Source organism: Gobius niger, assembly GCF_951799975.1.
Source record: "Gobius niger genome assembly, chromosome: 17".
NCBI lineage: Eukaryota > Metazoa > Chordata > Actinopteri > Gobiiformes > Gobiidae > Gobius > Gobius niger.
Genome location: NC_136868.1, coordinates 10,620,318 through 10,636,685, shown reverse-complemented (window position 1 = coordinate 10,636,685; position 16,368 = coordinate 10,620,318). Strand labels below are relative to the sequence as shown.

The following is a 16,368-nucleotide window of genomic DNA, read 5'->3' as shown; positions in this document are numbered from 1 at the left end:
TCAATTCTTTTATAAGTCAATTTTTAACATATACTGTCGTCAATGTTAACAATCTTTGCAAGAAAACTTGGAAAACTGAAAGTTGATGCTACAACACTATGATTAATAAATACCAAAACACCACAACAGTGTTTCCAAAAGGAGTGAAACAGCGCCCCCAAGTTGACTCTGGTGGTCAAAAAGTGTACTGCATCCATATTTACCAATGAGAATGAATGGCGCACACGCAGCGCAAAAGTAGGTCACTCTCTGGTGGGCGAACAGAATTGCGGGCCCCACTTTAGGCACTCCTGATCAAACCCTTTTTATTCCTGGTTCAGTCCAGTCATATATTTTATGAGGTGGTTGATGGGAATGGTTTGAGAACCACTGATCCGTGCAAAGCAATGTCAAACTTTGGGCCACATTTATGACCAGAAAGAAAACGAAGAACTGTTGAACAAGTTGAATTATGTTTGCACTAATAGCAGAAAAGTCGTCACCACATGTTGCGCAGTCTGTTTCATGAGCCTCCGCCATGTCCCGGGATTAGTGCTTGTCCCAGAATAACGCTGGATCATATTTGACCCTCTCTGCTGCCAATTAATGTTTTTCGCTCTGAGTGGTCTGTTATCTGGCTCTAATCCCCACTGTGAACCCAAAAGACTTCCAAAGAAGAAATAATACTTTAGGTTTATGATTTTAAACAGATGAATTACCATAATATGAAGAATGGACATATGGACCATTCTAATTTGATTGTGCAGTGGCATTTTATGTATCCTGATGCAGCGCTGTCATAGAAAATACTGTTAATCTTATTGAACACTACATTAACATTGTTGTGTCTCAATATTTTTCATTGATTCGGCAGATTTAAGTACCAACATTGGCTGTATGGACCGTGGAGCTACTCAAGGTGCTGTATTTGCCGATGACAGTAAGTGGTGTGGTGCAGGGGGTTGCTGTGGTTCATTTTTACTTCTTTTCCTGGTGACTGGGATGAGGGCTTTTCGGTGCACCTGTGGGAGAGGGTTTGAACTTGTCAGACTAAAATAAATTGGACATGGAAGGTGTGGGTTCTGTTGTTTCTCCTGTTGTTTGTTTGTCGAAAGGCTCAGTCGTGAACGCCGCTGTGGTGCGGGATGAGAAATCACTGTCTGTGTCGGTGTGAAGCCGCCGACAGTGATTTGGGACGTGACCAGAAAACGAGAAAGGCGAGAAACGCAAAGAAAGTGTGTCTAAATTGGTTTACTGGGCTGCATGTGCTCGAAAGGCTGCACAGTATTAGATTTACAAAAGCTAATTTTAAAACGGCACGGTTGTAATAAGAAAACAGAAAACGTACGGAGCCAGTAGTTTTCAAGTTTGTAGATTCCCACCAAAACCTAAATGCTCCAGGATCAATTGTTTGAAAGGTTTTCACTGCTGACGGACCCTCTCACCAGAATACCTACAAAACAATTGAGCCTGGGGCATTTTAGAGACCACCGTTTTTGAAAGTAAAGGTGCCATGCCGACCACTCAGACAGCCACTGTGTCACGACAAGGTCAAATATGCACAAATATCAATGTTTTTTCCGCATACAAAGTTGCATAATGCACCTTTAAGTCTGGGCAAGTACTGTTGTGCTCAGATCTAAATGCAGGAGATCTCAAAACCAAGTTATTAACCAGGACTTTCTTTATCTGGAGAATGAACATTATTGAATGATAATCATAACGGAGTCTTGTTCATGAGTGATTGATAGATGGAGCTTGAGATCGACAGACGGATCGGTTCGGCGTTGCTGTATCGGACTGTTGTGGTGAAGAGGGAGCTGAGTCACAGGGCAAAGCTCTCGATTTACTGGTCAGTCTACGTTCCCACCCTCACCTATGATCATGAGGTTTGGGTAATGACCGAAAGGACAAGATCGCGGATACAAGCTGCCAAAATGAGTTTCCTTCGCAGGGTGGCTGGGCGCACCCTTCGAGATCGGGTGAGGAGCTCAGTTACCCGGGAGGAGCTCGGAGTAGAGTCGCTGCTCCTTCACGTTGAGAGGAGCCAGCTGAGGGGGCTTGGGCATCTGTTCCAGATGACTCCAGGCCACCTTCCTCGGGAAGTGCTCCAGGCATGTCCTATTGAGAGGAGGCCTCGTGGAAGACCCAGGACACGCTGGTGGGACTGTGTCTCCGAGCTGGCCTGATGTCGCCTCGGGCTCCCCCTAGAACAGCTGGAGGAGGTGGATCAGGAAGTCAGGGCATCTTTGCTTAGACTGCTGCCTCCGCGACCCGGCCCCGGATAAAGCGGAACAAAAAATGGATGAATGATTTTGATGTCATCGTGCATATTATTGCATATTGGCAGAAGGGAACCTACCTGTATTGTACATGTTTTTTTATGGTAGGGGAAACTGGAGCACGGGAAGGATACCTACACAGGAACAGGGAGAACATGCAAAACTACACCTGGGGATTGAACCTGAGATCATCTTTTATTAAAGCCAGAGTGCTGCTCCATCACTTTAGCTGAAACAGTGGGTTTGACCATATGTTTGGATGGACAGATGAATATTTGGTTGAAAGCTCCACCTTTGTTTGAATTATCAGTTTATTCGGGTTGAAAAGTAGCATATTCAAATTACGAATCGAATCAGTCCTGTATCGCCATGTTGTTTTGTGAAAAAAAGAGGTATTGTACCAGACCAAAATCATCCCAACAAACCAAACCTGCCATGTTTTATAACCAGTTTAATATAAGACCAAACCAGAGGGAAGGGAAGACTTATACTAAGGTCTAAACATGGATTTGACTATAAAACACTCCCACAGATGGGGCCCTGTGGTTGTGGTCTTCCATAAATCCCTGAAGTGTAACGCGTATCCCAGGATTCTTCATTCCTTGGTAGATTTTGTCGAACAGTAGCCGAGATGTTGTAGCATTACCATGAAAGGTCAGTGAGTAAAAGTCTTAATGGGGGAGTAGTTCTTATCGCTCAGGAAACATTCGTTAGGCCTGTGCTCGTCTGGGACCTCCTCCAGCCAACGATCCGTCTCATAATCTCGGATCAGCCCCCTTCTCTCATCCTCCCCCTCAGTGTGTCTTTGTTTTTTCAGCTTTCTCTGATCGCCTCACGGACCCCACACTCCTCAAAGATAGAGCCAATGTTGTTATTAATAGAGCCTGTACCCGACTGGATGGCTCTGTATTTTTCCTACAAAAAGAAACCAAATTTGTTGCAAAGTTATGTTATATTTGACGGAGACAGTGCTCAAAGTTTGATCTACATTGAGCTCTAAATCCGTCAAATAGAACAAAATTAAAAGGACGACAGTGGCACAGCTGGTAGAGTGGGTCGTCTCATGATCTGAAGGTCGGGGGTTTGAATCCCACCGGATGAAAGGTGCACACTGTCGTCGTGTCCTTGGGCAAAACACTTCACCCTCCATGCCTCCAGTGTCTGTGCACATTGGTGCATGAACGTGAGCGTGAATGGGTGAGTGGTTCTTTGCTGTAAAGCGCTTTGAGTGCCTGATGTAGGTGGAAAAGCCCTATAAAAGTTGAGACCATTTACCAAAAAGGTTATCAGAGTTAGCCTTGGTCACTTTGGTTTTTCCTTGGTGTGATTTACTCTACACTTTATAAAAAAAAAACGTTACAAAAAGGACAGGACAGGAGAGGTGTTGAATTTAAAGGAACAGGCCATCATTTTTCCATACTGAGATATGTTCTTACCTGAGCTTAGACGAGTTGAAGCGTACCTGTCTGGTCTTTGTGCGTGCTCTCAGTCCCACAAAAAGGCAAAAGAGCATTTGGCCTCTCCGAATGTATTCCTATAGCTCCAAACAGGGGTGAAGTTAGAATCGACCAAGCTCTTCCACGGGCAGAAAGACCAGACAGGTCTGTATCAACTCGTCTATGCTCAGGTAAGAACATATCACGGCATGGAAAAAACGGTGGCCTGTTCCTTTAAATGGATGCATTTTCCTTTAGAGTGAGGATATGTATTTCATAAAAGTGACCTCACTCCTTCCCCAGATATGAGGGATAATATTAACACAATGTCAAATTTTTTCATGTTAACTATTTTTTTTTTTTCATTCTCCAGCCGATTATTTCGATCAGGAAACCAAATGAGCCCAACACTTTTAGTCGAGCTAACTCCTCTTCAAACATTAACATCAAGGAGTTACTTTTCCTATTTCTACATTTCTAAGTGCCAGTGCAGACTAAAATCTGGAGGTTGTGAGCTTTGAAATGATACAAAAAGCTTTATACTACATGTAGTTTATAGCAATCCCAGTTCAATTGTTTTTCTGATGCCCTTTTTAAACCCTTTTATTTCTATGCTGGAAACATTACCTTTAAAAATCACAGGGCACGAGAAGAAATACTAAAACTAGGGCTGCAGTTATATACGACAAACATGGTCACTGCATTCAGTTTTTGTCACGTATTTCTACTATGGGCCGTTTCTTACTGAACCACGACAGGCTTCACTTGTCGCCTTGGCCTTTATCCAGCCGGATTAGAGTCTGGGGTTTATAAGAATTAAACGCACCCTTTTAAATTCTGCTTCGGCCTAATCCGCCTCCACTGTAATCGACACCAGCGGGATTCACGACGGCACTTTTATGAACTCAGGGTTTGACTGAAGCGGGTTCAGTTTAACAAAGATATTCTTAAAGCCAAAATAGTTGTGGAAAAGGAGGGACAATGCTTAATACAACCCTCATGTATCTAGTGTTTATTGTGTATAATCTGTTTTGTTTATTGGCTCACAATCGGATCGAAATCTGAATTTGAACGGTCTCAAATGCATGTGTGTGTTTGTGGGCTTTGGTGTTCTCAAAGGGGATCATGTTTTGGATTACCTTGCTGGAGGATTAGTTTACTGGGCATGTTTTGGGCACTAATGTCCACTACGAACAAAACATCCCGTCTCAAAAGGGGCTTACATGTAAAACTTGCTGACCTCTACAAACACGTGGTTCCTGTATTGGTTTTGCAGTTGTGTATTTCTATCTTTGTTTTCTGTGACATTGTATTAGTTTGGTATTTTAGTCTTCTCTCAAAACGCTCCTGGATGTGCTGGTAACGATTTTCATGCTTTTTATGGAAACCAATCAATCCGATCTAAGTGCGGCACAGGATACAGCACACGCTAAATCAGTCAAACAATCAACTTAATGTAGTGTGAGGCTCTTGCTAAGAAATGCTGTTTTTGTCTAATTATCATGTTCAGCCTCACTTACATTTTTATTGCAATTATATTCTCTTCTTGAGTTGAGGCTTAATGGAGTGAAAACCCCAAATCAGTCTATTTTTGTTTTGTTTTTCCTTCTTTTAGCCCGTATTAGAGTGACCAGATTTTTTTTATTTTTTTATTTTATTTTTTTATTTCACTCCACACTGATGGCAGTAAGTTACTGTTGTAGCCACAGCCACCCTGGGGCAGACCATTTAAGATAAGATAAGATAAGATATTACTTTATTGATCTCACAGATGGAGAAATTGCATTCGATGAGAGAGCATCCGGCAGCAGCACCCATTCAGTGCGCACCACTCTTTTTTTTTTTTTTTTTCTTTGGTGAAAGATGGTTGTGTCGCGGCCGCCATCTTCACTGTTTTGGTCACAGGAGGAGCACTGGTTGATGGGAAATCCGTAGACGATGACCACGGCGGTGGAGCTCTTGCGCTTGGCCACACAGGTGTAGTTGGCCGTGTGGGACAGACGCGCCTGCTTGATGATCAGGTTGTGTCCACGGTGATGTAGAAGTTCCTGTCCTCGGCCGGGTCGATGATCTCGTTGTCCTTCACTCCACCCGCATGACCTTGGAGGATGGAGAAACTGTAGCTGCCCTCTGTCTCCTCTGATCATCTGAAACGGTGCACCGCCTCCTGGGCTTGTCCCCGTCTCAGAGCGTGGTGTCCTGCACTGGTCAGCTCTATAATATGCTATTTGCTCTTATTATGTCAGTGCCCTCTGCTGGACACGTGTGGAATTCTTTCCTTTATTTAATTTAAGCTGCCCCCTAGTGGCTGGAGTGAGCAAACTGGTTATTTCTTTAAAAATCCATAACTCCACACAGGAAAGGGCTGGAGACTATTTTTGTTGTTGTTGACATGCTCAGGAATTCATGCTCCTCTTGACCTTGACACATGTGGTTTATTTGAACATAACAATGCACATTAATCATCATTTCTGTAAGTTTGAGCTCTGAAGCTAGTCCCTGGGCAAGATGTAGATTTTCAACAGTAAAAACTGGGACACAATGGGGGGTTTATGGGGGAGTCAAATTGTGACTTTTCACCCGGGTTGTATGGTCATACTTCATGTTTGTAAAAATCTAGTGTCAATTAAATGGACCACTCAAAAAGCTGCTTTTGGCACAGCACTAGTGAAACACCTGGGACTGAGCTTGTATAAAACTGGGACAAATCAATGATTTTGGAGAAATTCACTGCAACATGGGCCAGAGGGCTTAAAACTAGGACTGTCCTGGCTAAACTGGGACGTCTGGTCACTCTACCTTTGATTGTCCAGATATCTTGATTCAGTGCAGGTTAAGCCGCCTGCCTGAACAGTCTGAGCATCACTGCTAAACAGAACATGAAAGGCTGTTGTTATTATCTCTGTGCTTCAAAAAATACCAGAAAAGACTCGTTGGTAAAGGTTGGGTAATGTTAATTCGGTCTCCTTTTAAAAACATATTTGGACACTTCTGAACCTCTTCTTGTCCTTACGTAAGAGGCATGTGTTTCCAATCTAGTAAAGGACACACATCTCTGTCCCGTGACGCTGTAGATTCCCCGTGCATTACAGATTCATTTCCTGCTGGAGGAAATGGCTCTTACAGGTTCAGAGGTCACACCTGAAATGATCCATGTTGTATGTCACGCTGCTTTTAGAACCAATGCTTACGGGGCTCTTTCCGAAACCGGGTACTAAGGTGTATATACAGTATGTTCGTGGTCATGACTAAGCTGTAATGGTCCGTACAAGGAAGAAATGTACCGGCACAGAGGGACATTGTGGAATGAATAACGTCAACAATCTTCAAACAGAACATGAAAACGGTCCTCAATCAAATCAATGCGTTAAGAACAAAGGTTGTTTTTGATGTTTCAGGACTATGTGAGCACTCATCCAAACTTTGAAGCCCAGTAAATACAAAAAGATTACAAGCCTTGATGATTTCCGGGTGTTTGTACTGGTGAAAAATAGCCTCTAAAAAGCCTCCGTGTTCATTGTGAGCAGGCTCGCCTCTCCGCAGGCCGGACTTGTAACCTTGCGTCGCCAGCTCGTCTCCATGGAGATGTTGCTGCTTTACTTTGACTACAGGTGCTAATTATAATGTTAAAATACATTAGGTTCTTCATAACCCACTGCAAAAGTAGCACGGTCTGTGTCTAGCTGACAGAAGAAAAATGTTTGTTTTCGCTTCCGTGATCAGTATTTGTTGGACTATGGGCTGAGCACTGTTAAATTTTTTTCAATAATAGTATTTTAAAGGAATATGCCACCGTTTTTCCATACTGAGATAAGTTCTTACCTGAGCTTAGACGAGTTTGTATTTGTATTTATTTATTTAAGAGGGACATTGCATTTACACAAAGTACAGTATAGTACAATGCAGGATTATAGCTCAAGCTCATTTCCATTCTCTGTCCCCAACTGGACCAGACCCGACTACACGCCACACACCACTCAGCAAAGCATCAATCCTCAACATCTATTCTGCACATTCACCCATGCACTCACTCACACAGTCCTACACCCTTCTAAAACCCACACACTTTCCACCCTCACCAGTTGATGCGTACCTGCCCGTGGAAGAGCGTGGCAGCTTCCAACTCCACCCCCGTTTAGAGCTATAGGAATACATTGGGAGAGGCCAAATGCTTACAACATATTTAGTAGTTTTGCGTGACTGAGGGCACTCACAAAGACCAGACAGGTACGCATCAACTCGTCTAAGCTCAGGTAAGAACATATCTCAGTTTGTAAGAACGGTGGCCTGGTCCTTTTAACAAAACTTTACGATACTGATACCTGAACAAGTGTGTTAGGTGCATTTACCAGTAGTGGCTCAACAGCTAACAGAGTTGTTCCACGGCTTTTTTCCCCTTAATTTTTTATACTGTTCTAATGTCCAGGTCGGAAACATCGGAGGTTGACGTGACTTTGTTTTTTACCGTTAATAAGACACTAGCAACAGAGCAGTAATGCTTCACGTTGACGTCTTACAAATTTATTTGGGAAACATCTGCCAAATAACGCGGTTTATTGAAGCTTTACATGCGTTACATGTCACGTCGGGCGCAACTGCTCCTTCTGTCCCGAGTGTGCGTTCAAGTTGAAATTTCCAAGTCGGAGCTCGGAAATTCCGACTTCCGAGATCAAGTGGAACGCACCATTAATCTATGGGAAATGCTAACAGCCACAAACATGGTCTATCTCCATGGAAGCAGTGGATTTTCCCGAACTCTATACTTTTTTTCAATACCTACTAAAATATTTGCCATCCAGAACCAGAAAACTGACCGATAAATATGTTTATTAATTCCATAAAAGACTATTTCTTTTACATTTGTGTCATTTATTTGAGCTGAAACAACCAGTTCACTTCCTTTAATGCTGTCCCTGGACCAACAGACGACCAACATAAAATCTCGGTCTCTATTACTTTTTTTTTTTTAGTAGCTCCTTTTGATACTTTTATTCTTTTGATACCAGTAGTACCTAAACTTTTTTCAATACCATACTGGCATCGTTTAACATTACCCAGCCCTACTCCTGACGTATATAGTGATATATAACCTGGATTGTTCCGTAGTGTGGCTTTAAAATGTGTCACTTTAAAACATCAATAATCCAATTTAATCCTGAGAGCGAGTGCATTTGCCTGCTTTACATTTAGGTTCTTGCTATCTTGCTGTTACATGACAAATTGCAGGTTATCAATCAAGTACGATTTCAATTACTGTCCAATTTTGCCACTTTTTCACTGCCAGGAAGTTGTATAGTCCCTCTTTAAAGAAGGCATGATTATGAAGAGAGGTACTGCTGAGAGTGTGAGTAAATTGAAAGTAAAATGCCAGGTTTTTAAGATGTTTCACTGTAATTAATGTCCTCAGTGTTGTCCTGTATCACCATGCACTATATCATTTAAGCTTGCCGATGGTGCTCTATCAATCTGTGCTTCAATTCTGGGGACATTTAAAAATCTTACACTTCTATGGACTCTCGTTATCTCGTTCTGACTTTCTTTATGCCCATGAATGTTGTGCTGAGCGTGAGTTTGCAGCGTTGCTCGGCTTTTTCAATCAGGCCTTTTGATGTTTTAGCAGCTGCGACATGTGAACCAGCCGCAAAGAGGTCAATCTCGACTCAGCAGGTGCAGGCGTCGCAAATAACCTCTCGATTTCTGGGTTAGAGGAAAATCATTGAAGCCAAGAGAGTTATATTAAGAAATAAAAAGGATGAATGACACTGCAAATTGGCCCAGAAACCTGTTCTGTTTTTAAATATTTAATGGGATGTTTCTTTAATCTTGTGTTGTAGGGTCGGCATGGATCCGGATCAAGACTTCCAGCCAACCGGAGACAGCTTTCAAGTTTTGCAAGGGGTAAGAACTGCAACTTTTACACATCAGCTGTCAAATAGATTTATAATTCAGTCGAGGTTTTCAACGCATCAAACTGTCTCCTCTCCTGTGGGGCTTTTTGTTGTTCGGGTGAAGTCGTGATTGATGGAGGGAGAGAGGGATAGGAATAGGATAGATGGGAAAAGATATAAATAAAGCGTCCAATAAAACCTGCAGGGTCCACCTCCAAAATACTCAAACTTTGGGAGGACGTCATGGCTCTCAAAATTAGAATCTCTTTAATTTAAACATGTTTTTTTTCTTAATCGGCACCTGTAAGTTGTGTTTTATTCACACAGATCTTACACATATTTTATTTTACACAGAAACTGCAAAGTCTTAGCATTCTAATGAGGCACTGCACCGGGCTGTAGGCTGTAAAAAAGAAAAAGAAAAAAAGCAACGAAAACATGACGCAAAAAAGTGAACAAAATATAACAAAAAAACAACAACAAAAAGACAAAAAAACAATGAATAAGCACTGAAAACATGGCAAAAACAAGCGTCACATGACTTGTGGCCATATTGCCTTTGCTCTGCCCGATCCTGTCAGGCCTTGGAAGCTAAGCAGGGAAGGGCCTGGTCGGTACTAGGATGGGAGACCGTTTGGGAACACCAGGAAGCCTGGGGTGAATGTAGTGAGTGGGTGGTTGGTGGTGGTCGGAGGGACTGATGGCGCAGACTGGATGCCTCGCTTCCGTCAGTCTACCCCAGGGCAGCTGTGGCTACAATAGTAGCTTACCACCACCAAGTATGGAGTGAATGAATAATGCAATGTAAAACTACTTTACTTTGTCCAGAAAAGCGCTATATAAAACCATTGCATTGTTGTTATTATTATTATTATTATTATTATGACAAAGAAAGCAACAGAAATGTGTCCAAAATGTCACAAAAATAGTCTCGGATTTGTAGGTCTTAGCTTTCAGATTAGGTCTTCAAGAAGCTTTTGGATAAAGCTGAACTGGAGAAAATGCGCTTGGTTAATGCGAGGGTTAAGAGGTTAATTTATTGAAAAAAACCTTTCTTGGACAGAATCCTTAGTTACTCTAATCGAGGTCAAATAAACTTATTTCAAGAAAATGTGACTTTTTTCTATATTGCCTTTTTGCTTTGTAAAGATTCACTCTGTGTAAGTATATCGGCTTCTTTGGTTAAAGTGTGCTAAAGGTTTCTGCTTACTGCGCAGCCATAAACTGTAAGCACCAGAGTTCGTCTTGTTAAAAGTTTGGGAGCCCTCTTCATCTCCGTGTCGGCCGTAAAAATGAAATACTCCGCTGCAGTCTGAGGGCGAACGAGTCCACTGGGGCAGGGCAACTTCGGGGTAGCGATAGATTTGTACCTAACTCACGGGTGACACGAAGACGGCAGTTTTACCTTTTAAAATGACTTGTAGTGAGTTCTGGGCACTTAAGAGAGAGACCATTCAGAGCTTGTTCTTTGTTGTGCGTTGGGAATTTTGCCAAACTTTAAAGGTGCGTAAGCCAAAAACGTGTCCGAACTTTTAAATAGTTTACTCTCACAAGATTGTAGCCATCTGTGTCCCAAGTTTCTGACAAAGTAAAACGAATCAAAGGGACATTGCAAAAAGTACTTAGTATTAGAGAGTCTTTGGTATCTCTATGTGCTGTCTTATATGTGTGCAAGAAGAGAAAATGGTCAATAACATGCACTTTTTGAGAGCTGTAACCCAAAGCAAGTAGCAAGTGTTATTATTGTGTTTTTGTATTATTGTCTCTGAACCACTTTTTCACAACGTGAGCTCGATGAATCCTGGCAGTGACATCTTGGAATATGCCGGTGCCATCAGGGAAGATAAAAATGCATTGATGGGAAAAACCCTAACCCCAAACCTCAGTTTTTGGCCACATAAAGAAAAAGTGGAAAAAGCAACAAGTATGTGACAAAAAGCAAAGAGCTTTAACAAAAGTGACCAAAAAAACCTTGTCAAAAAACACAGCAAAACAGCATCAAAAACGTGACAATGAAGCAACAATGAGAGGAAAAATCTAAGATGAGTTTTGTAGGTCTTAGCTTTCAAATGAGGCATCACACTGGCCTATAGGCTGTAAACTCGACGAGAAGCATTTAGCCGAATAGGGAAAATGCGCTTTATTAAAGGGATATTTAAGGGATATATTCATTTTTGATGTAGGGCCTCATATCCTAGTTATCCAGAGTGTTGTTGATTTCATTTTTTTTTATTTTTTTATTTTATTCATGCAGTCCTTTTGTCTGAAGAGTTTAGTGGTGCTAGGCTAATGCTAGGCTAGCGCATGTCTATGGTAACTAGTAGCCTGCATTAAAAACAGCTGAGGCAAATCACTTATAACACCAGACTACCCATATAAATGTCTGTGTTACTGTATATTTTTTTTAATATAACCATTTTGCATTTAAAAGAACTTATATTTGAGCAGCATCAGCTTCCTGGTTGTAAGCTACACAGTGGCGGAGTGATCTGCTAGCTTACCGGATCTACAGTAGTTTGTTTACCTGCGGCCGCCATTACTACACGTGGAATTCACAGAGGAGCTTTTCTACAAATCAGATATGGCAATGCTTGGAGGACGACCCCATGATTTTGAAGAGGTTTTTAATGCAGGCTACTAGTTACCATAGACATGCCTAGCCTAGCACTAGCCTAGCACCACTAAACTCTTCAAACAAAAGGACTGCATGAATTAAAAAAAAAAAAAATCTCCAAAAATCAACAACACTCTGACATAGGGCCTCATTTCCTAGTTTTCCAAAGATCCTGAAACATCCCTTTAAGAGGGGTTAAGAGGTTAAACTAAGGTTTAAAGTTTGTTTAAAGCTGTTTTTGAGCCTAAAAAGTCAATGGCTTTTGCCCTCTGAGAATAGATTTAGCACTGGCTGTCTAAATTAAGACCGCTAGATGTTTTATGCGACTCTGATTGCCTTTGCTATTTGCTTTAATTACATAGAATTAGACAAAACGTTTTAAATGCACTCTTGATGCATTAGAATCGACTTTGATTTACTCTTTGTGGAAAGGTATTTGAAGCGACTGTGACTATGAAGGGCTACACAAATAGCATTGCATTGTATTGAATTAAAGTGCGTCACAATAAAGAGGTCCATAGTAAAATAAGGCCCACAATCAAACCAATTGTCTTTTTTCACAGATTCTTCTTGTGCCAGTGTGCCCTCAGCTGATTAAACCACTCGGACAAACAATAGGGTCACTCACCATTGTAACAGCACCCCCATTATAATAATAGCCTCTGTATTGGTTGTTTTCACATGGGACACAGGCTGTTATTCAAGTATCAACAGGGTGTATCCACATGATGTTTATCTTTCTAAAGAGCATCTATATTCCTGCTTAGAAACTGACAATAAGACACACCGACTCAGGGGGGACTATGATCGCATATCAAGGAGCAATAACAAGTTAAATTTTCCCTGACTGATGAAAGATCATCTGAACCCCTGCATTAATAATTCCCCCTTGTGTGTTTGCAGGACGGCTCCCAGGACCAGAGCAGGACCAAACAAGAAAGCGCCTGGTTCTTCAGACTGTGGTACACCTTCGACCACAAGTATCCTTCCTGTTATTATAAAACAATCCTCACAATCACGTTGACCTGCTCCGTTGCAGAAGGCAAAGGAAGATTTCCCATTTCCCAGGTCTGTTTTAAGTCCCTCCGCTGTCCCCGTCCTTTGCCCACAACTATGACACTGACATTATAAAACTGCATGTTGCTCTTCACAAGCCAAGGCCCTGAGACATTTAAAGTCTTAAGGTCAACGCACACCGAGACACGCAAGGCAGAGGAATCATAGTCTCCTCCTTCAGTCCGTGCAGCTAAACTCCTGTCTTTCACCAACAATACAAAAAAAAAAGCACCACGTTTGCTGCTCTTCACACTGCATTGACCTACGTGTCTTGTATTGACAATGATGAGCAAATAAACCACCTGCTTAAGGCGCTCCACGAGTTGAGAAAAGCTCTTTGAAGTGTGTTTGCTTTTATAAAGGCTGGAAAGTTCACGTTTACTGATTTCAGCCAATTTGCCGCCCTCAAAAAGTACCTCGGGACCTGTTAGTGTCATCTGTTTGGTGATTTATATATTTATTTTTTTATTTTGAGTCATCTTTTCACTTGATAAGTTGCACTGTCTTTATTTTAGTCATACATAAAAGCAAATTGATTCAACATATTAAAGGAATAGGCCACTGTTTTGCATACTGAGATATGGCGTGACAGTGGCGTTGCTTACTGTCGTTGCATCCTTGGGCAAGACACTTCACCCTACCTGCCTCCAGTGTCTGCGTACATTAGTTTATGAATGAGCGCGTGAAGGGGTGACTGGTTCCTCACTGTAAAGCATTTTGGGCCTGATTAAGGTAGAAAAGCGTTATATAAGTTGAGTCCATTTACCATTTCTTACCTGAACTTAGATGAGTTGATGCGCACCCGTCTGGTCTTTCTGCTCAGTCATGCAAAAAGACCAAAGATGCTGTTAGCATTTAGCCTCTCCTCCTCTCCTCTATGGACCCAAACGGGGGTGACGTTTGAAGTGACCAAGCTCTTCCTATATGAACATGGCTGTGTGAGTAGTTACACGATCCAAGTATAGCTACACAAAGTCTAACATAGTTTAACATGTCAATTTTCCAAAGGGATAAAAAGGGGTACTATATTGTAAGGCGTAATAACATCTTAGGAGCACTTCGCCATCTGCGCAGTAAAGTAACGATATTACTGCACGGATGTCGATGTGCTCCTTAGGTGGTATTAGGCCCTACAATATAGTACCCCTTTTTATCCGCTTTAATTGTTTGTAAAGATTCCGGGCTAGGCTGGAGGCGGGAAACCATATTCCTATCTATTTCCATTGTAGCTGTTGTCATAGTAACGATAAACAAATGTCTAACCGTTGTTGGAAATATCAGATAAACCTTATTTTATCGTCTCCAATGTCATTCCTCTTGTTCTGGCACCTTAAGCCACAACAGGACCACATTTTTAGTTCTAGTTTTAGTCTTATAATCGCTAGTTTTAGTTTAATCTTATTTCTCTCGATCACTTCCTGCTTCCAGCTGATGTCACTGATGATGTAAGCAGCGAAAGGGTCTATAGTGTCCCTTTTTATCAGCTTAGAAAATCGACATGTTTAATTTTGTGTGACTATATTTGGATCGTGTAACTGCTCACGCAACCGTATTTAAATAGGGGAAACGTGGAAGAGCTTGGTCACTTCCAGTTCACCCCCGTTTGGGTCCATAGAGGAGAGGAGGAGAGGCTAAATGCTAGCAACATCTTTGGTCTTTTCACGTGACTGAGCGCAAGTGTAAAGACCAGACAGGTACGCGTCAACTCGTCTAACCTCAGGTAAAAACATATCTCAGTATGTAAAAACAGCGGCCTGTTCCTTTAAGCATAGTTCAATTGTTTATGCAGTTCAATAATCAAAAATTGCTCATTATTCAGAACCTGTAGTTTTTATGAAGTATTTTATGACATCTTATTTGACTTTTTTTAATTCCAAGTTTTCAGCCAGTGACTTCAAATCAAAAAACAAAACCCGAAAAAAACCCGTCCTATTTCCTGGTTAAAGGCGCATTGAGTTGCCTTGTGTACGAAATGCGCGGTATAAATAAAGTTGCCTTGCCTTGCCTAAAGAAAAGACAAAGCCTGTTTCAAATCACTCTCCCTTTTCTGTGTTTTTGACCCTGTCCCTTGTGAACCACAGCAACTGGCTGCGCTGTCGCTGCCTCTTCCTCCCCTCGTAACAACCGTCTCCCCGGGAGGCTGATTGTGGCTTGTTTTGGAGAAGGCCAGCTGTGTTTTTACAGTGAAGAGGCTTTCCCCAGTGACACTTGTAAGACATCGAGGCTGTGAGCGCTTTATTCCCAAAGACGGTTCAGATAAACAGGGATGGACATCTGCTGTGAAAGCCACGGCGAGATGATATGGACATGAGAACATGGATGGTTTGTTGGGTAAACATCGGAAGTCTACTGCAGAAGTACGGATTTGTTTGTGCATCCAAGAGTTTCCCTTTCCTAAGCAAAAAACATACACATTTAGACTGGGTTGTTTACATTATTATCAATATTGATACAGTCGGCATCTATGGAAACGATGCATATATCATATATGATCATCTTTGAAGCAGCCAGAGGGGGGGGGGGAGAAACCTTCTCCCATTCTCCAAAACTACTTTAAAGCAGAAGTAAGTAATGCCCCTAGACCTCTAGGGGCATTACTTACTTACTTAGGCGCCACTGCAGGTGTCGTAGCATGTTGCGGATTTTTACTCATTGAGAGATATGCTACGCTGACAGAAAAGACAAAGGGAAAGAGGAATATTGTACATCCAAATACACAATGGATTTTTTTTTTTCATTCAAACCTGGCTGTAAATACTGTTTAAGTGGCGCTAGCCCACAATTAGCCCGTTAGCCTGTTAGCTTCATCGTCATGATTCTATTAGTGTGTATTGGGGCCTCCGACCCGGAGGTGGGGAAGTTGCAATTGTGGTTTTCGGGCCAGAGACACCCATTATCCCATTAACACTTGTATTGCCCCCAGAGGGACTAGGGAAAGGATTTATTAAGGTAAACAAGTGACTTAGTTCTTCTTTGAAAAAGGCTTAGTCATAGTTATATTTTTCTACTAAATAAAGATGGAGACTTGTAGAGGAGCAAAGTGGTTCAACAGCCCTAAATATTAAAAAAATGGACAATGCTAACCATGAAGCTAATATTAGCTATATGTGCTA

General features: G+C 41.8%; 1 protein-coding gene across 1 annotated transcript in view; it reads left to right on the top strand.

The window, feature by feature from the left end:
- Positions 1-16,368, top strand: part of slc9a7 (solute carrier family 9 member 7) — a 53,609-nt gene that overhangs the window by 22,401 nt on the left and 14,840 nt on the right. Inside the window, exons 13-14 of the mRNA XM_079574911.1 lie at positions 9,532-9,595; positions 13,103-13,179. Coding sequence (XP_079431037.1) covers positions 9,532-9,595; positions 13,103-13,179 — 141 coding nt within the window. The remainder of the gene's footprint in view (positions 1-9,531; positions 9,596-13,102; positions 13,180-16,368) is intronic.